Source organism: Chroicocephalus ridibundus, chromosome 4, assembly GCF_963924245.1.
Source record: "Chroicocephalus ridibundus chromosome 4, bChrRid1.1, whole genome shotgun sequence".
Lineage (NCBI taxonomy): Eukaryota > Metazoa > Chordata > Aves > Charadriiformes > Laridae > Chroicocephalus > Chroicocephalus ridibundus.
Genome location: NC_086287.1, coordinates 43,201,361 through 43,222,425, shown reverse-complemented (window position 1 = coordinate 43,222,425; position 21,065 = coordinate 43,201,361). Strand labels below are relative to the sequence as shown.

Here is a 21,065-nt window from a genome sequence, read left to right as displayed (position 1 = left end):
CGTCCGTGCTGTAAATGGACGCCCCCTGCAATGCTGATACCCTCACAGTCTGTGGTTATTTTTTTTATAAACTCATACCAAAAACATGCAAAGGTTCACTGTGCTCACTAGCCAGTTGCTAAAGATTCAACAGCCCCTTTTAATCATATCCAATATGCACAATGACTACTTTCAGTTGATTTTTAACGTTAAGAAACCCAAAACAGCCCCCCCAATAATACAGATTAAAGGCAGATAAAATGCCCAACAGCTTCTGAAATAACGAAGCATGTTTTTTGTTTGTTTGTTTTGTTGTTGGTTTTGGTTTGTGGTTTTTGTGGTTGTTTTTTGTTTGTTTGTTTAACAACTTATAACTTGTTTGCATCTTAGTACCAGTGACGACTCGGGGCTTGGAATTGAACACAATTCTACTGAAGTTTCACCACTGACCGGTTTCACATTCAATTGCTCAGCTTCTCCAGATGATTTCTTCTAGAATTTTTCCCCAGGTTTTTATCTCCAACAACTTCCGTCAAGAGAAAAACTGAATACGTGTACATACAACAAAGTGTAGTCACTTGTGTTTACATTGATACAATTGTGTGAAAACATGGTACCATCCCCAGTGACTGCATGTGGTAAAGCTGAATAACACGGGCATACTTCACCTTGCTGTACCTTCAACATTTTCTTTAACATTGGTTTGGAGGTATTTTGAAATAAAAGCGTGTGCTCAAAAGAGGAGCTTGCTGATACTTCCCCAGGCCAAGGACCATTCCAGTCTTGTTGGGGAAAAAATAATACCAACTTTAAGCTAAACATTAAAATAAGAACATTACATGCATAGTTGTGCTTTACTATCCACAAGTATCATTTTCCAAAGCAGAAACATTCACAGATGCACTAGCATTAATGGAAACTTCTGTAAGTGGGAACCCTGAGGTGGGACTTGATGTGCACAAACATTTCCAAGCCAGTTACCCCTTTGCATATTTTTCTGAGGGGGCATCCATAAGTATAATAAAAAACAGAAGCTCATACTTACATCCTATTCCATGTTACTTTCCAAGCTGTGAGTTTCATCTTGCATTAGTCACCATATGATCTCTATCATAATGGTGGGGGTCAATGAATAGATTAGCTTTATGGGAATTTACAGTTCTTCCATGCATCTAAAGTTTGGTAAGTCTGGTAACCACTGACCTAGTTTTAATCTTCCCCCACTCTTAACTTAGAACTATTAAAATAAAAGACTTAAATTTAATTCAAGTTTCAACTCTTCATAATATCTTGGATTATGTTACAAATCTACCTACAGAAACACACTCAAGTGTATGTCTTATACACTTTAGCCCCGTTTAGCCTTTAGTTATAAATATCTTGACTTAATGTTTGTGTAGAAACTTAAGTTGCCTTTATTCATGTTAAAGTGAGAAGACTGCAAAATACTCAGTAGCAATCAAAGTCTTAGCACAAAGACGTCAAGGGCCACTTTAACGTGGTAGTTGTCTTTTTTTGACTTGTAAAGAACTATATGTATATTAAACCTAATATAAACATCATTTTAAGTGATATTGCAATGTAATGCTAAATTTTATAATAGTGGTTTTTTGGATTTCGAAAAAGCCTAATTTGTATGAAGTGCAAAAACAAGAATACTACCTTGTGTGTGTCTCTGAATTTACTGATCTCTCTTGATATCAGGTCTCTTTTGTCTTCCTCCATTTCTATAGCATTTATATCCTCCTAAAAAACAAGGGGGACAGGAGGAAAAGCATTAAGAGCCATCTGTACAGACATAAGAGAACAAGAGAAAAGCCGAAGGTTAGAAGTTTTCAACCAGTCTTGCAAGAGATAAATAAAGTCCTTCTGCAGTACCAAACCTGACAGTCTGATGTTAATGAGTGAAAAAAAAAAAAAAAAAATCAGATGGACAAGAGTCACAAATCTGGCAACTAGCAGTAAACATAGTCATTGTCAAAGCCTACAATGTAAACGAACCTTGGTGATGAGTGGATAAGGTATCAGTGGGGCCACTGGAAATCTGCGGAAAATCTGCGGAAAAATCCACGGAGATTTTTTTTTTTAAAAATAGATTGCACACTACTCTGAAAAACAATGTTTTGTATGTTTGTACTATAAAGCAATATTGTATTGCTGTGATCTCATTTCTTTGATTCAACAAAGTTACAGAAGAACCTCGCTAATTCTCCCTTCTCTGAACTACTTAAAATACATAGTGAGGTCTCATATTAGTAAGACTTCACTGAATTACAAGTATACTACAGGATATTAATACACTATGGTAGCATCATAAACAAGACTAAGCTACACTTGCCAATATAAATGATCAGTATATTTGCGGTGGGTATGTCTTGATTTTATTTACTCGCTAATTCGCAAAATTTGGTAGATTGCACCTACTAACTAAAAGTTAGTGCGAATTAGCGAGGTTCCCCCATGCTTGAAATTGAAAACCAGATTCCACTCACTCTCAGTTCCCCGCACACATTTTCAATTCCCCCACATCAGTCATGCCTTCATCCAGAAGAACTAACAACAGACTCCGCTGCTAACACCAGCAGGAGTTTTCTTCACACCAAGCCCTTCAGGGGACAACAGCCCCAAAGCTGGCAAGTTTCCCCGCCACCTCCCCCCATATATCTGCATCCATCTTCCCTTTCCCCCCCACCCTCCACAGTCCTTCTCTCCCCTCTCCTTTAAGGACAAAATAGCAACGAGCTAGGACCATCTCTTCACTCCCACCTCTATCCACACAGGCCAAAGATGGCAACTTCCAAGTTTCTTTTCCTCCTTCCCAGTATGGGAGGGATGATAGGGTGTAATTTCACCCCGCAAGTGCTATGTATTTAAAAAGAACTTATTTGTCTACTTGACTAGCTCAGATTGGTCAAATTCTACATCATACAGAGCTAGCAGAACATCCCTCTGTTCCAGGGACATACTCAGCACCCAGCTCTTCCATGACTAAAATGGTCTCTTACAATGTTTAACTACCTGGCATTATTCATGGCCATATATATATATATATGTATATATGTACCCACAGGACAATACACATTGTACAATGCTTGTAACAAAAAAAATACAGCTGATAGCATTAGACAGTGACTCATTTGTAAATTCTCATCCAAGAAAGCATCTTCTCCCAAAGGGAGGGAGAGGAAAGAAAAACAAAGTCTCAGCTCAGCACTCTTATACCTCAGGTCAGCCATGTCTAACAATGTTGTGGGGAAGATATACTCGCTCCCTGAGGGAGATGCTTCTTGCACCATACTTAAACTCCATAAGCATTGTTGCCTTGGAATAGGTACTTTGCAGAAGACATAAGTGGGTAAAAATCTTGGTCAAACAATTTTCCAATCTCTTTCATATTAGGTGCAGAAGAGTAGGTGTGAAAGCCCGCTTTCCCATGGTTAGAAACTTGGCTGGAAAAGCTAAGTCTGAGTTTGCTCATTCTTATTCCCTCTTCTCCAGTTTGTTTTATTCCATAAAAAGGTCATCCATAGAAGCAGGTCTAAACCAGAACATTCATTCCTGCTTAACAGGGTTTTTTTGCATTACACAATATATGAAAACCAGCTGATCAAATCCAGCCAAATTGACACATGCGTGTAAAAGTGATTTTGTAAGGCAGGACGATTACAATATGCCTTTCATCCCTGAAGGATCCTTCCAAGGTTTGTGAGGTATACACATAAACAACTAATGAAGCGCTTCCACATCTGGAGAGACAGCTGCAACCAGTTGAATCAAGGCACGCTACAAGAATGCATACTATAAGCAGAGAGAAGAAGAATTTTGTCAAAAACTACCAGAGCAAATTCCTGCCATTACAAAAGCGCCCTGGCATCTTTCAGTGGAAGTAAGATGGTATGTAGGAACTCTTTACAGTTGTTTTTTAAGTTCTCATCTGAAAAAACCTACATGCACATACAGATTAAACTGCACTAAATTCAGTATTTCCACCTAGAGAGGGATGAAAGGTCAGTTCAATCCTGCCCAGATTCAAACCTGTTGTTCCAAGAAGTCTAGGTGCTTAGATGCCTAAACCATCCTGAAGGGATGGTGTCTATAACTGACTAGCTTTCAGGTTAAAAAAATGAAACTGCTGCTGACATCAATGCTTGTTGATTTGTTTTCTCATCAGAAGTTTAGGTTTAAAGTATTTGCACAAGGTTTGGCCATTATATAAAGGTGAGTTGAAGAAAAATCTGTTTTGTCCAAAATCAAAACACATACGTCCTCCTTCTTTTCCTTTTTCTTCTTCCTGGGGTGAGAGTCAGATTCCTGGGAGGGGGCATTGAGCTCGCTGGAATATTCTCGTATTAAGACTTCAATGGCCCCTTTAATTATCTGATCTCTTCTCTTCGTTTCCTCATCCAGTGCTTCATCGTCATCATTTGTCGTCTCTGGTCTGGAGTTCTAAGGAAAAATGGCAAAGTAACAAGAATCAACAAATTGAGAATAATATTAGTTTTACTTCAGAATTTCACCTTTGATCATCTCATTCATGCTCCTACAGCATTTACTAAAAAGAAAACCTCAAAAAACCCACAAAAAGCAAACCACCTACAAGTAGTTATCAATTGCATTATTTTAGTCAGATCTCATCACACTGGCAATACCATAGGGACCACATAGATTTACATGTGAATGGCTGCAGAGAGCAAGTGTAGGACTGCATAATAAAACAGAACAGATAAATGGCGATTAAGGTGGTAGACAAGAAAAGAGAAAGCGCACGCACGCTCAGAGAAAGGCAATCACTATAGTCCAGCCCTTGGTCAAAAGTTTCTGCCTTGTGTCCTCCAGAACTTCATGTCATTTCAACAGCAGTTCCTCAAAGCATTCTATTTAAGTGCCATGCAATACAAATGTCTATCTATAATTTTGAAGCTGCAACTTATAATGGGAGAACTGTATTAAAGAAACATTGTTAGGGAAAACATTCCTTGCACAGCAAACATTTTCCTATTACTGTTCATCAGTTACTTTGTAGTTCCTCATCTTTTTGCTCTTTTTCACCTTGTAGGGAGGAAAGGGAACACACACGAACAAGTGCATTTCACTAAATGTTACACAAAAGGGGAGAACAATGTTCTCCACACTGAGCAAGGTAGCCCACCTCTTGATCCCCTGAATCTTTTAGAAAAATGGAATCTCACCTGAGAATCCAGCTGGGTATCCCGTCAAGCGATAGGTGGTGGGTGGAGTGAGGGGGAGGGAAGGGTCTGATGGAGCAGCAGCTAAGAATGAGGGGGAAGGGAGGATTCAGTTGGAGCTGAAGAGGCTGCCAGGCCAAGGAGGAGCAGGCTGAAAAGAGCTAGAAGGCAGTGACAGGGAGTGGAATTGAAGAGGTCCAGGGAGAAGTAGTGATCAGGGAGAGGAGCTAATTAGATAAAGGTTTGCTTGGTCTCTAGAAGAAATTGTGCTGTACTGTACACGTTTGATTTCTTAATAAAAAAGATTAAAGAAAAAATTGCAACTTTTGGATCTGAGTGGCACCAGCACACCAATGATGGTATGAAAGGAATCGCAAGCAGTAATATTACAATACGCTTCACTAATATTCCTTGGCAATTCATAGCCTTTCTTTGCATCACCACAACAAAAAAACCACACATTTGGAACTAATCTCACTCTACAGTTCAACGGAATTGGCGCACACTGTTGTCTTCACCAAAGTCACAAATAGTACCCTCTGCTTTATTACAATCAATCCCCCAGGACTGACTGTAACCCACAGAAGCTCACAGAAAACAAAATTCATGAGAGATGTACAAAAACTCCACTGATACTTCAAGCTTGTTTATAGTATCAGCTATGAAGCACACTATTACAGGTGATGCCAACAGGAAACAAGGAAGTATGGAATGGAAGGGGCAGTCAAATCAAACCCTTACCTAGGTTAACAGCTAGTACATTGCTCCATTCAAAACCCATGAAGTTAGCACTCTGCTTTACTGAGCCATTATATTTAATCCCATACACAGTCAAAAATGTGTCAAGTACTTCAAATCATCATTATGCCTCTAGTTCTGGTTAAATAAAATGAAATACAAGTACTTGTGTTCCCACTGTATTTTACATACCTTTAAGAACAATTCCAAATTGAAATTTAAAAAAAAAAAAACCTGCTACAGTGTAACTAGTATTTTCAGTTTTCTGAACAAGAGCCTCTTCTCACTTTCATTTTACAGAAAATAAGTGTTCTAAGTACTATCTTAAGGCCTATGCAGAACTTTAAAAATAGTTAGAGATCAAGCCAAACAACTTGATTGTGATGTGGAATATATTATTTTAGTAAAGAAATAGATAAAATTCATTTTAACACAAATCTGTCAGTTAAGTATCTCTGTATCTCACAAGAATTTAACACATCAAATATACACAATTAGTCCAGAACAGATCCTTAGCTCCAGAAAGGAATGGTACAAAACCAATTTCCCCATCTACTAAATGCCTGGAAACTGCCCACTGCCTAGTAACTGCATCATCTACTGAATGATCTATTTCTTTTCTTTCCATTAATTTGTTCTAGATCATCATTAGAGAAGGGGAAAAAAAATCTCCAATTCTCCTCAGACAGCTGATTTACAGACTCTGACAGAGTAAATTACTTCTAGAGTTTATATACTTTCAAGAGTTTCTAAACAAAAATGAAGCAACAGAATCATAAGGCATAGCATGTATTACTACACTTTAGAATGATTTTCAGAATTAATTCTACAGATTCAGTTGCAGCTTACAGGTAAGTTTGAATGCTGGTGAACTAAGAGCTTACACTTTGCTGCCTTTCAATGTATCTTCAGACTCGTTAATGTGATTCTGTCAAAATTCTAAAATTAATTAAGGGCAGAGACAAGAACTGAAACCAAGAGACACACTCACAATCTGATGTAGCAAGTATGTTACACTGCCCTCCTGCCAAAATAACAGAAGTCACCCATTACATACGTACCCCATTAGAAGCCTTTTTCTTTGCTTTCCATTCATCTAGCTGAGCCTTTGTCTTTGCATCAACTTTGACTAGCAGCTTCTTCTCTCCAATCTGGAGGTCATGGAGTAGTCTCAGTGCTCGTAGTGTGGATTCTGGTTCTTTGTACTCACAAAACCCAAAGGCTGAAATGGATGATCAAAATGAAAAGCAAAATTTTACATCAGGAAAACCTCGTTAACGCAGAAGAATAATACATAGCAACGGAAGAGACTATTAACAGTGTTGCAAACATGCCCCTTTGGAGGCTAAGTCCAAACCAGTAAACCTTTCTCAGGGATAGTCTATAAACACCTGATTCAGTCTCAAAACAGAAAGATGAGCAAAATTAGGCCTCCAATACTTTCTCAATGTTATTCTTCTCATTCTGTCTTGATTCCAAGGACAGAAAATACTAGCCCTTTACTAGGAAGTATTTAGCAGTTAAGTATCATGTAAAATATCTTAAAATTTAAAAGTATTAAGGATAGCAATGTGTCAGACATTTGACAAGCTGCCAGGTAATAAAACAAGAGTCTAACTAGAGATTTTAAAAGTACGAAAAATTACCTTGAAGTTTTCCAGATGCCCCTTGTACTCTCTTCCAACTCAAAACCAAGCCACATTTCTGCATTAAAGATAAATATTATTAACTATTATTGTTTATTTTCGAAACATTACAAAAACTTAACCACTTTTGGCAAAAGACTACATGTAAAAAGGGTAAACACTACTAAAAATAAAATACGTCTGTGTTCACTGACATCTACAGCTTAGAAAAGCTATACTCTTCACTTACTGACTTTAAACTCAAGCGTAACAGGCTGCTATTCCAGTGAGGACTACCTCTGTTTTTCGTTTCAATCCACTGCTTGCGGGTCATTACTTCATTCATCAGCTAGGGTTAAAATTTAACAAGCAGTTCACTGTACTCACTGCTAGAAGCTGCCGTATGAGCATGTCCGAGGCCTTCTCAGAAATGTTGCCTACAAAAACGGTGGTAGTGGGACCGCTGTTTTCATCGTTTTCTTTGTTCTTTAAGCCAGGATGATCTTTTCTGGCTCCCAAATGTTTTCCAACCATAGACACTGTGGTAGGAACTAATACCTATAAAGAGGAGGAGAGGGTGTAAAATAAAGTGTTGAGTTGTGTTTTTTTATATAAATCCGCAAGACAAAAGAGTTGGGGATACATATATATTTCAAAACTAAATTTTCATATGAACCTTAGTTGGGCTTACGCAGTGAGACACTATTAAGTGGTTCAGGCTTTAACGCTTTATACAACACAGAAAAGACTGCCATTTTCTGGCAAAGACAGACATAAAAAAAGAGGTGTACCTGAACATGGCTACCGGAAGGTCTCAAAGGTGACCATGCAGTAACATTAGGTATTATTTCTTCTACAAATAATTTGCAACATTTGAGTCACTGGAAGTTGAAGTACCTTACCTAACAGCGTAAAAAGCAAGCTGCAAATGGAAAAGTAACTGACTCAAAAGGCTTCAATAGACACATGACAGGTCTTAAAGCTTTCACAGAGTGAATAAACACTACTGTTTTATTTAATCAACACACAACCCAAAGCCTCTTTGGGCTAAGGAGCAAACATTTGTAAAACAAACCACAGAGGGATAGACACAATCATCTGTTCCATTTTGCTGCACCTCTCTCCTTCCACCTAGGATTTAACTGTACGCATGCCCTGAGTCCCTCTTCTCAAAACACCCTCCTAGAAGTGTCATTTAATGAAAAATACTTTAATCAGAAAAATGAATAATGCATTTGTTCCAGTATCTTTGTCTGAAATACATCAGTTACTATGAAGATATCCTCCTGTAACAGATAATACAAGCTATCAAAAAATTCAGTATTTTTGGGGTATTTAACTTATGCAAAATCATGGAAATGGTAATTCACCTTGAAGCCAAATAGTAACCTTTATCTTTTAAGAAGCACTTTTTTCCATCCCATAAATTGTAAGCCTTCCTTCCAAGTAGAAATTAGTAACACAAACAAACAGAGAGACCTTTCTCTCATATGCTCTTCTATAGATGCATATTACATGCAATTAGTCCTTCCCCCGCAATGTGGGGAAAGAGAGCTTGTTTGTAACCGTGTCAATGCACATCTTCTGCCCAACTCAGCAGTGCTGCATGATGGCCTTATAAACATGGATCAGGCAATGCCTCCAGAGCACCCTCTTAGGCCAACAAACTCAAAAGCAAGAGACCTGGAATCTAACTGATCCAACTGTACTGCACAGGAAGATCAGGCATGACCCGAAAGCAAAGCCAAAATCATTGTATTTGATAGAAGTACATCTTCTTGCAAGAACAGTAATTTCTTCACCTTTGCAGCTAGTATCTCCAGACAATACTTCAAACTTTGTCTAGGTCATAAATTAGCACAATATTTGCATAATAGTTGCATTTAAAGTGAAGTATTTCCTTTCATAGTATGAATTCTGATGGAATAGAGGAAAACAAAAATACTGTTGACATCTACTAGGTTTTACTCTCCGTTTTATTTTGCTACTATCTCATCCCCACTGTAATACTTACAGTCGGAGCAGGAGCCATAATGCCCATTGGTACAGGAATCATAGGGGTCCCTGAGAAAGACAAGACATTAATATTAATCTGCCCTGGTGAGATTACTGATGAATACAAATGAACTGATCGCAAACATGATTTCCAAATCAGGCAACAATTTTGGTCAAATAAGAATTTCACAGTACCGATTGCCAGTAATTCCTTAAGCTTTCAAGCACAGCCTGGGTATGGTAACATGCCATGCGCATCCTGGTCACTTTTATCATGTTAACCATTTCAACTTTGTTCATCACAAACAAATCTATTTTCAAAGCACATTCAAACCACAGTATTGTTCTAGAAGACAGCCATGTAATGAATGAGGCAGGGAATTCCATAAATAAAGACCAACAGCAGCTGGAAGTCTGACAGAAGATAATCTCATTCCTGACTTGCCCAATTCTCATAGCACCATCCATTGCTCACGGATGAGAATGTTACTAGGCTTCATGGTATTAGTTATGGAATAGTTTAATAAAGGCAGCATAGAAAACCTCAACCCAGAAGCTCCCTACCTGCTGAATACTTGACTTGGCAGTCTAAAACTTAATCTAAAACAATATTTAATGAGGTGAAACCACGCAATACCCTCTTTCCCACTACCAACTTAACTGGCAGTTTTAAGTATACAAGCCAATACCTAATTGTAATAAAGGCTGTTTATCTTTCCATGCCAGCTGCTAGATGAGGTTACAGATAGTAAGCGAATGGATTTCATAACTATTTGCTGGTCAGTAAAGGCCTTGAGACTCAAGAACAATGAACTCATGTTCTTCAGAGAAATATCTTCTAGGGATCCTAGATCTCTTTTTTCATTCTTGTCTTTCACTCTCAATCCTTCCCTTTTGATCCTTCCCTTCTCCATCTCTCTTACTGCTGTATTCATACAATCCTAACCAAACTTTGGCAAGCTACTGTTCCTGGACTTGCTCCCCCTCCTTTCTCTAGTGCTTGTTCCTGAAACAGTTCTTCTCCTCAGACACCCTCTTCAGCTTTCTCCTCACCCACTCTGGTTTTACTTTGATTCCATCATTTATTTTCTCTGTCACTCAATGCTCTTCCTCAGTCCCTTCATATTAAAGTCACACTGCCTCCTATCCCTCCAAATCGTTCAGAGAACCAAAAGCTGCATTGCTCTCGGTTTTAATGCACGATGGCATCTCACAGACTGGAGAAACTACTCCAAGACAAGACTCAGCTTGCGCAGCCCTCTAACTGTTATAATTATCATGATGCTGAACTTGGAATTTTACTTGTGTGGAATTTACTTGTGTTATCACTGACAGTTCTCTGAAAATATCAGCCCAATGCTCAGCAGAAGCAAAAAAAAAAAAAAAAAAAAACAACAAACCAAAAACCCACTAAAAAGTTGGGCATCATTTAGCCTATCAACATAGACATCATTTAGCTGCTATACAAAAACCTGGTGCACCTATACCTTGATTACTGCCTACAGACTTAGCCTCTGCAACCCAAGAACAACATGCAGCCTTAGAGAAGGGCTTAACACAACTTAAATGTTGAAGAAGCTGTTTTACTACAAAAGAGACTATACTCTGAGACTCCTGAAGTGTGGAGGTTTGCAAGGCATGGAACACAACTGAGGAGTAACAAAACCACAAACTGCAACTCACTCAGCTCTCACATCAAAAGTAGGGCAGGAGGCGGAAACTAAGTAGGCAATGAGTTTATAAGACAGACATAAGAAAGTAGCACTTTACATAGTGGTTGATGAACTTCTCAAATTTGGTGCAAGAGGAGCCAGTGGAGATGGACAGTAACAACAAGATCGAAAAAATATCAAAATATTCATGAACGACAGGTCCAGAAAAGATAAAGGAAAAATGAAAGATCACACTCTGTAACATCCCTAACACTACAGTTGTATAAGGGAACAGATTCAGAAAGCAGATAGGTGTACATGCCCACCCTAAACACCATCTTGTAATCCCACTGCCCAGACAACGCATCAGGCTATATGGACTGCAGGTCTGACACACTACAGCATTTCTCATAAATGAACAGTAATTTTTTACATCTTAATGGTATCCAATAATCTTCAGAGATTACAAGAGTTATCAGAATCACTTCCTTATCAAATCTTCCACCCTTACTAATGGAAATGCTAGAACTTCTTATTTTTAACAGCTATATTTTTAAGCAAAGCAAAACACGTTTCCTAACTTAATTCTGACACATGCAAACTGCTCTAGCTGAAACTTTAAAAAAAATTATAAGCTGAGTAAAATAACTAGAACATGAAATTCTGGGCAAACAGCTAGCTAAAGATAATATTATAAGCCACTAAAATTGTGATCTTACATACGGAATAACTTCCAAGTAGACTTTCATAAAGTCACTGTGCCATTTTTGGCATTTTCAACTCTCATGATACACTTGTGCTAAGAAATGAGAGACCCATAACCTCTACATGTCGAAATATGTTATCTGCACAGGTAAGTAAATCATGTTTCTAATGTGCAGTGAAAAACTTAATTCTTGCCTAATACTAAGCTCTTCCACTCTACATACTGTTTGGATTACTAATACTTAAACAAGACTATTTATATAAAAAGTCAAACACAGCAAGAGAACAAAAAGATCTTTGTTGCACATATTAAGAAGCAAGTGTTCAGAGCAGAAACTCATATCAGGCATTTTTAGATATTATTCAGAAAGTCACTTTTAAATGTATCTGGTGCTTTTCACGCTAGTATACATAAACTGGAGCCAGTAAAGATAAGAGGTATGAAATTTTGATGGCAAAATGCTACCCAATCAAGAACTCTGTCTTGATAACATCTCATGGATGTCAGGAAAAAAAGGTTAGAAAAATTAATGCAAGTAAAGGATTAGCCTGATGAATCGTTGTGTACAAACCAGTCCTGAGTTCAGCCATCTGGTTTTTGAAAGCCTTTATTGTCTACAAAACACTTGTGCACAACAGAGCCTAAGACCATACAGACAGGAGTTATTTTCTGCAGCCACTGTGATGAATTTTAATGGGGTAATTCTCCGAAGTATTCCTCTCCCCAACTAGCTCTGTGATCTTCTGCCTCTAGTCACTGTTATCTGTACTGGCAATGTACAGAAAGAAGGTGGTTCCAGACAAACAAATTAAAAGTCTCAACACAAAGAACAGAGGCTGATCTTACAGATGAACAAAGAAAAAAAGCTGAGATTAATTTTGGGAACATTAGAGGGAACAGGGAACATAACAGTAAATTTGCAAGACGTGTGGAGGAAAGTATTTAAGAAGTAGAATAAAAGAAAGTAGGACTTACAAAAAATTTGAGAAAAACAATGCAAGAAGTTGGACCTTCTCTGAAAGTTACTCCTATATTTTCACACCACACATACTCAGTGTACACAACTGTTTCCAAAGGCTGTTATAATGGTTTATTTGAAAGAAATTGAAAACCATAGTCTGTCAAAACAGTGGCTCTTAGAATGCCTAAGATTAACAAAAATCACCACCTAGCTTCAGTCTTGGAAAAAAGGTCCAAGACAAAGTCCGGTATTGTCTCTAATGGCTTGATTTCTGGTCAGAAGTAAGCAGCTTTTGGTAGACCAAAAGAAGCTTGCTCACATGACATGACCTGTGGGTAAACTAGAAACTCAGTTGCAATGTACACGAATCAGAGTTAGTGAAAATACATTAAGAGCCAGTAACTTTTGTAAATAAAATTCAGAATAAAAGGTAATTTATTTCTACAATGCTTCCATATACTAATATAACTTACCAGGAGGTACAGGTGGAGGAAAGCCAGGAAACTGTGGAGGTGGGATCCCAGGGGGAAGTGTTGGGATTCCCATAGGAGGGCGATTCAAATGAGGTGGAAAAGACATTCTTCCAGTCACAATCTGTCAAAAAGATAGAAAAGGAAACTTATACCAGTCAGGTCCCAAATATGAATTACAAAAGCAGTGCAAATGTTAAGTGTCCATAATGATTTTAAATCTTCATATGGACATTCAAGTACAAACTAGAACTTTTTTTTAGCTCTTTTCCCCCTGCTATTCTTTACGTTACAAATGTAGTAGAAGTCTTCTTTCACAATAAAAAGCAGCACTTCTAGGAAAGTCCTTCAAAATGAAGTGAAAAATGAAACTATATCTGACTTCTCATACCAATGGTTTACAAGGAGTGTGAATAAACAGCATATAACAGTTTGTATAGTTTATTTAAAATAAAGCTATCTTTTGCAGTATCTGAAAACAGAATTAATCTTGCAATACACTTTTCAATAAGGCAAGTAGTTCTCTTGTACAAAAACTGATCACACACAATACAACTGTGGACCAAGATGAGAGAAAGAACTGGGACATCCCGATGCTCAGCACTGACAGAAATTGTATTTAAGACTACATTGGGGAGATCCCCAGATTCGGCACACAGACAGTTAAAGACTTGGAAGAGGGTTCTCCGATCTATTTTTAACTTCTCAGTTCACACATCTTCTAGAGCTCAACTTGGATGATAGCCCATGAGCTGAGAGTCAATATGCCACCGTGAAGAGTAAAGATTAATAATCATCTGAATATCAAATAATGTTATTATGTACATATATTACTGACCCTGTAACACATACCATCAAATAATAAAAAAAACCCTCAAGACTGCTCTTAACACAACTAATGAGGCATGTATTCTTGCTTCCAATATTATCTCAGCAACCTTACATGGTCAAGTCTTCAAAAAAGGTTGGCCGTCAGCTCTAAAAAAAACAAACCCAGTCACCAGTATTAGTGCTGAGCCTATAGGTACATTCACACTGCAGTGAGGAAGCACTGGAGGAACTTCAAACGCACTGGATTGTGTGGATATCAATCACAAAGACACTATCACAAATGACAAGAGTCCAGTTAGCTGTCTGCACAAACATCTGTGTTTCTCACTAGTACAAACTGCTTTACAACCTACAGTACAGTATCTTGACTGCAACTGTTTTCCAAACAGGCAACCATGAGTCAAAACTGAAGAAGGCAGTCTGAGAAAGAGTTATGATAAGCAAAATTCTGTTATGTACAACGGACCTGTAGATTATAAGATACCTTCCCCAGCTTCTTAGCACTGAACACACCTCAAGAAACAGGAAACAAGCTTCACTGGAGACAGATGTGCCTTCCATACATGCACAAGAGCAAGTAGTTAACGACAGTCTTAAATAAAAACTAGAAGTAAGAGCTAATATCAGTACTGTATCATAACAGTAGATACATTTGAAAGAGCTAAAAAATTGTAATAAGAGAATTATGCAGCAAAACCTTATTCCCAGAGTCTGGAAACAACTATGAGAGATAAATATATATAGTAGGCTAGAGAGTATGAAAGGGAAACCCAAACGTATTTGGCAATACCTTCGAACATCAGAACTTATTTATTCTAGTATAAGAACAGGTCTCATATATGACCCTATAGTATAATTCACCCAAAGACACGTTTACAACTACTTCAATTACAATTACAAGAGGTTTGTGATGATGGCATTCATTAATTGGCCCCAAAGGGCATTCATCACATCTCACCAGCAGAAAAGATAAATGCTCCTGTGACAAGGCCTAAGATGGTAGAAGAAACAAGACAGTAAATGCAAGCATTCCTCCAACAGTTCAATAAATATTACTTTATACAATATAATAAACATATACCACCTCCCCTTAGAATCCATATGCCTAATAACACACTTCCTTACTGCCATTCTTGGATTTTTAAAACTGAATGGGCAAAGAAAAGCATCAAAAGTGTACTGACAAAATACTTTATTTGGAAGAATATTGTTTATTGTCTCTTCAGACTATGTGCACATCAGCTGACATTCCTCTAGAACATGAAACTTGGATGGTATGCAAGAGAACAGAACTCCCTTATCCACCTTGATACCGCTATTTGAAACTTTTTCACAAAAAAAAAAAAAAAAAACACAACAGCCAAGGATCCCAGAAAAGGCAGAAAATTAAGATCTTTAAAGTTCTCAGTACTTATCTAAATTGCAAACTGACAGACAACTGGACAAAATTCAAAGCCATTCTGGGGCAGGATAGTAGAGCAATAAGCTACTGGGTCCAAGATGGTTCTGAACAGGCTGCAATAGTATTACACTATTCTGAGGTCCACAAGACATTGAAGAGTGGTCTGTTAAACAAAGAACAACAACTGGGGAAGTAATTTTCCAGGCTGCCTGTAGGTGCAGTCCCTTCTCTCACTCTGATAAGCACTTTATCTGAGACACCATTTTGGAGAGGCTGAAAAAAAAGCCTAGGGACTAAGAGGTGAAACAGTTCTTCGAATTAAAAGATGCTGAAACATACTGTACTCTGTGGCTATTACATATCCACACAGGCAAAGCTGTTGCTGGGGTTTTTTTAAATTTAAATAAAAAAAGCAGTCAAAGTAATCATTACTGCATAAAAGGAACAAGGCAGTTAGTAAGGACAGATCAAAATTTAGTTTTTCAATCTTCTAGTCAGATGGAAGTGAAACACATCATTATCTGTAGGCCTTCAACAATCCATTGTACTTAAGAACTCCGTCATTTTTTCTGTATTTGTACAGTTACTTTCACAGCAGCTAGAAAGCTGCCCTCTTACTGACTTCGTTCTTGCACAGGCCAATCCTAGCACCTCTGCTGTCTTTGACACTTAAAAACAACACTAGAATTTAAAAAAGCCTTGGTCTAACTACTATACATAACTACCAATGTGAAACTGGCAGAGAAAACAGATTAATTCTGTTTCCGTTACGAAAATTGTGAGGATCAACAGATACCAAGATTGAAACTGCTCACTGGAGAAGTGAGAGATCTGGACGAGAGAGGAAGATGCATCTGGTACCTTGCAGCAGCCAAGATGCTACAATGACGAGAACTGCACAGTACGTTTTTTCTGTCCGCAGCTAGGGAACATACAAGAAACATACATACTCTTCACAGTCAGATGGACCTCCAACATCAAATTTATAAGCAACTACAAACCAAGGGTTAGGTATGGAAAGTTAAGAGATGCTAATCTGGGTCTAGGTAGAATACCCTTGTAGAAATCTCAGGAACAGTATCTTGACCTTCTCTGCAGACTGTCCCTACCACTCTGCCAGTACAGTTTGGTGATCAGTGTCTGATACATTTACTGTGGTCTCAGTATTGCACACAGTGATCTTCAAATTTTAGCAATATATTTAAATGCATAGATAAGGAATTAAATAGTCCTGAGATATTTTTAAAACCTCAGCTGACTTATGAAAGTATTAACACAAGTGAAACTGGATGCATGCAGCATTCTTGATAGCTGCATTTTAACTAGCAGCTCTTTAAGTGAGAGACTGATTTGCATGAATGTTACAGTGGTCAGAAAGGCAGTGTGCATCTGGCCTGACATAATTCAAAATATTGAAATAATGATACCTTCAGACTCCCAAAGGATGGATTTGTGTCAGGTCTCTGACTCAAAGTGCAGTCAATTTAGACTATGTCCATGTCAGCAAGCAGGGCAGTACGACAGGAGCGGGTCTGTTAAAACAGATGGAGCTGAAACCCCAGTGTCCACACTACACATTTTGGGGAGGTCCATCCCACTGGAACAAATGTCCATTTGCAGGTAAGAGGGAATTCTTCAATGTATTTTCATCCAAAAAGCATACAGTTCACCCACCAGAACAGTGCAAATCAATGAGAAAAAAAGGTTTCCCAAGTGAGGATGACCATGAGACTCCCTTCAAAAGCACGTTCCTGATCCAAGTTAACACAGTAATTTAGGTGCACACTTTATTAGCTTTGAGCAATTTTTGTAAGCTGCAGATTAATGATGTCATGGATGGCAAAACATCTAAGCTTACTCTAAGCAGACCCAGCTCAAATCCAGCTCGAGCTATTAACTAAAGTAAGTGCTACGCAAACACAGCTATAGTATTCCAGGTTCAACTTTGGCCTAGAAGGAGTTCAGTTGCTTTCATACACTGCTCTTCTGAGTTAATAAATCCTGATGGAACCAAATGCCATGTAGAGCCAGCTACACCTATCTTCTGAAACATGGAGAGAGTACGGGAACACCCATATGGCTCTAAGATTTGGTAAAACCCACAGAGACTTGTTAATTCTGACTCGGAGCTATCCCTGCTGGGCCGGACCTCTGTCCATTAGAAACATGTTAGCTCTGACACACAACGAAACAAGTGCACAGGGCTGGCCTGATGGCATGCTGGACTCAAGTGTTTGAGACCACACAGAACTCAGCATTACTATGAAACACGGGTTACCATCACTCAGACATTGCTGCCGCCTGCTTCTTTATTATCTCCGACTCACAAAAGTCCCAGTAAGAGGGGACTGACTATGAGAAGACTGTACCAGTCTGGCTGCACTGTTAATGTACTTTTTTTTTTAAATTTAATTTTTTTTACTCATTTTTTTTAATAAAGGGGTGAAGAGATATGTCATAAACAGGATGTAAGTTTATTACAAATCCTTGGCAACTAATGTATTTTAAACTGACAATTAGATCACCTACTCAGGGTAGCATCATAATTCTACCAGTGTCACAGGATTAATCTCCTTAGTATCTCTGTGTTTACAGATCATAAGTTTTATTTAAAAGCCTGCAAAACATTTTAACTGTTTTTCAAAACAGTTAAGTTCCCCATGAAACAGTTACAATACTTACTGTTGAGGTATTGTTATACTAAACAAAGTTAAAATTAACTGTAAAAATCCTGAAGTCAATGCATAAACAGAATTAACGGGTATATGTAGTGTCATAAGAGCAGTGACAATATGGCTGACATAGCTTGATTTCACTTTGTCTTATTTTAACTACTCTTCAATGTTTATTCTGCAGCACAAAAAATCTGTACGCTGAGTCTAGAATAAGTTGCACGAAATAGCTATGCAAGCCTGCCCCTCAAATAAGGGAGCAGTAAGCACAGACCTGGATTGGATTTTTTTTTTAATTAACTACAATTCAGTTTGGATTATAATCTTAACATTTAGATTATTACAAGAGTGCCTGACAAAACCAACATCTATGATATGTAATACCATGCTATTTAGTAACACCCTGGTTAAAGATATTACACCAAGACATTTGATTTGTATATCCATGTTATTATGTTTCACTGAAACGTCCCTATAAAAAAATTTTCACACATAAAAATGTTTCTAATGCTTTTGAAGAATTAGAGTAATTCCTATTAAGAATTGTACAAAGTTTTGGCATTTGATTCTAATGGCAATACCTAGGCGACAACAGACAGCAAACAATAATTTCCTCTACAATTTATGACAAATTATTTTAAACATTTGTTCTATGATGAGTGAAGCTGAGCAACAAAAGCATTTTCAGAAACAACTGGAGAAAACATATACAGTAAACCAACCTATTAAAGTCAGTACTATCACATAGGCTTTTACATCAGTCTCTTCATGATATATGGATTTTTATAAAAAATAATAAATAAATATAACTAACCCCACAGTTTGTCACCCACTGCCAATGCTGTTTATATTATTGCTTCTCAAAAAAACCCCACCAACTCTCTAAAAGAAAACTCTTTTATTTCAAGCCAACTGATTCTCTCAGTCAAAACGTCCACTTTCTCATACAGCCCAACAGTTTTATCCAAAATTGCCTGCAAGCTAAGCAACGCTCATCAAAACCAAACCCTCGGTCCAAAAGCCCTTTAAGCTCTGTTAAGCATGTCACCAGCACGTTAAGGCCTTTGATTTAGCTCCTAATTCTGTTTCTCTGCACCCATATAAAGCCCTAGTCAGTCAAATAAGTGACTCTCCACTCTAAATTTACTATGAACTCTTCCCAAAACAAAAAACACGTGGCATTACAACATTTATGTAAATGGACTCTCAAGAGATAGAAACAGAGAAACCTGAAGCACCATGCACAATGCCACTCCTTTACAGGGAAAGTAAGAAACTGTCCCGCTCTTCCTTCTTAGAATTTCTTCTGGACCATCTTCCATAAATGCTGACGCAGTACTTGAAGCAATGCTTTCCTGCCCCACAAAAACTTACTAAAATCCCTGTATGTGTATTTTAACCTGAAGAGACTGTGAACTATACAACTTTAAGATTCCACTTCCTGTAAGCCCATGGAAGACCTACTACCAAAAAAAGTTAGTTGTGTTCCGGCTGCTCGCTGTATTTAAACAAAAATCCCTCTCTTCCTTCAGGCAGACAAAGGTCTTTTTCTATAAGAGAAAACAACATCATGAGAAAAACGTGCCGATGTACACACCACAACTGCTACTAACACGGATGAATCGCTCCGATTCTTTTATGCACAACACGTATTTTAACATGACTACCCCAGTCCACACTAAGGACATTAAGTTCCCTGCCGCGATACCGTCGAAAAACGCTTCCTCGCAAGACCCGTTTCCCTGACATCGAAAAGCAAAATCCCACCCACGGTCGGGGCGGCCCGCACCAGGCCCGGCAGCGGTTTCGGGCGCCGGCAAACAAACGCTCCGCCCCAGGCCCGCCCGCTCCCACCCGAGAGGCGCAGGGCCTCGTCCCGGGCGTGCGATGGGCTCCTCTCTCCTTCCGCCCCGCCGCGCCTGCGGGAGGCGGAAGGGACTCCCACGCCTCCTGGGCGGGAGAGGAAGCCAAAGGCCTCCGCCGCCCGCCGCCGCTCTCCCGCGAGCGCCTCCCCGAGGCCGCTCTCCCCTCCCACCCCGACACTAGGCCCACGCCGCCTCCCCGCGGGCCGCGGCCAGCGAGAGGCCGCCGGCGCCCGCCACGGCCCAGGGTGTGGGGGTGCGGCAAAGCGGCCTCGGCCGCGCCTCCTCTCAGCAGGAGGCCGAAGCGCCGCCGCCACCTTCCTTCCCCCTCTCATCCCCTCGCTTCTCACCCCTTCGCCGCGGAGCAGGAGCCGCGTCCAGAGCGCCGCCGCGGCCCCTCCAAGCCGCAGGGGTCGGGGATGGCGCGGGGGGACGCCACACGGCCGCCTGAGGCCCGGCTGGGAGGCCCCGGGGCGCCACTAGGCCGCGAACACACCTCGCCGAGCCGCCGCCGCCGCGCTCCGCGGGGTCATGTGACCCGCCCCTTCCGTCAGCGGCCCGACCTGCACCGCGCCGCGACACCATAGAGGCGGCCCTGCCAGAGCGCCCTCCCGCTCCTTGCCCAGACAACGAGGCGCCCAACCATAAAGCGGCAGCGGCTAGAAGGGCAGGAGAGAGAGGAAAAGGCCTCCGGGCCGCCGCCATCTTTGCTGGGGGCGGGCGATGCGGCGCCTTGACCCAGCCCGGGGCTTCGCCATCTTGAGGTCAAGCACCGTCGCTGGGGGCTGCTGGCGCCCGCGGGGCGGCCGGTTGAAGGCTCTGGAGAGCTTCCCGCTGTGGGGTAGCACCAGCTCCTCTCCCGGTTGCTGGCGTCCTCTCCTGGTGCCGTTGCCGGCGCCGCGCTCCCGGGGCGGGCTGAGCGGCGGCCCGGCCGGTACAGCGGTAGGTGCAGGCTGTGCCACAGGCACGGCTGCCCGGGAAGGACG

The 21,065-nt window shown here is 39.9% G+C and overlaps 1 protein-coding gene across 2 annotated transcripts in view; it reads right to left on the bottom strand.

Moving 5' to 3' along the window:
* RBM25 (RNA binding motif protein 25) overlaps positions 1-20,622 on the bottom strand; it is a 35,493-nt gene extending 14,871 nt beyond the window's left edge. The window contains exons 1-9 of one of the 2 annotated variants that reach the window (XM_063331480.1): positions 20,430-20,622; positions 13,316-13,436; positions 9,543-9,592; positions 7,916-8,086; positions 7,550-7,607; positions 6,965-7,125; positions 4,243-4,425; positions 1,981-2,034; positions 1,642-1,725 (exon numbers count right to left, since the gene is read on the bottom strand). In XM_063331480.1, the coding sequence (XP_063187550.1) occupies positions 1,642-1,725; positions 1,981-2,034; positions 4,243-4,425; positions 6,965-7,125; positions 7,550-7,607; positions 7,916-8,086; positions 9,543-9,592; positions 13,316-13,421 (867 nt within the window). In that variant the 5' untranslated portion in view covers positions 13,422-13,436; positions 20,430-20,622. The remainder of the gene's footprint in view (positions 1-1,641; positions 1,726-1,980; positions 2,035-4,242; positions 4,426-6,964; positions 7,126-7,549; positions 7,608-7,915; positions 8,087-9,542; positions 9,593-13,315; positions 13,437-20,429) is intronic. The other variant, XM_063331481.1, reaches the window with a different exon arrangement.
* Between the last annotated feature and the right edge of the window lie 443 nt (positions 20,623-21,065).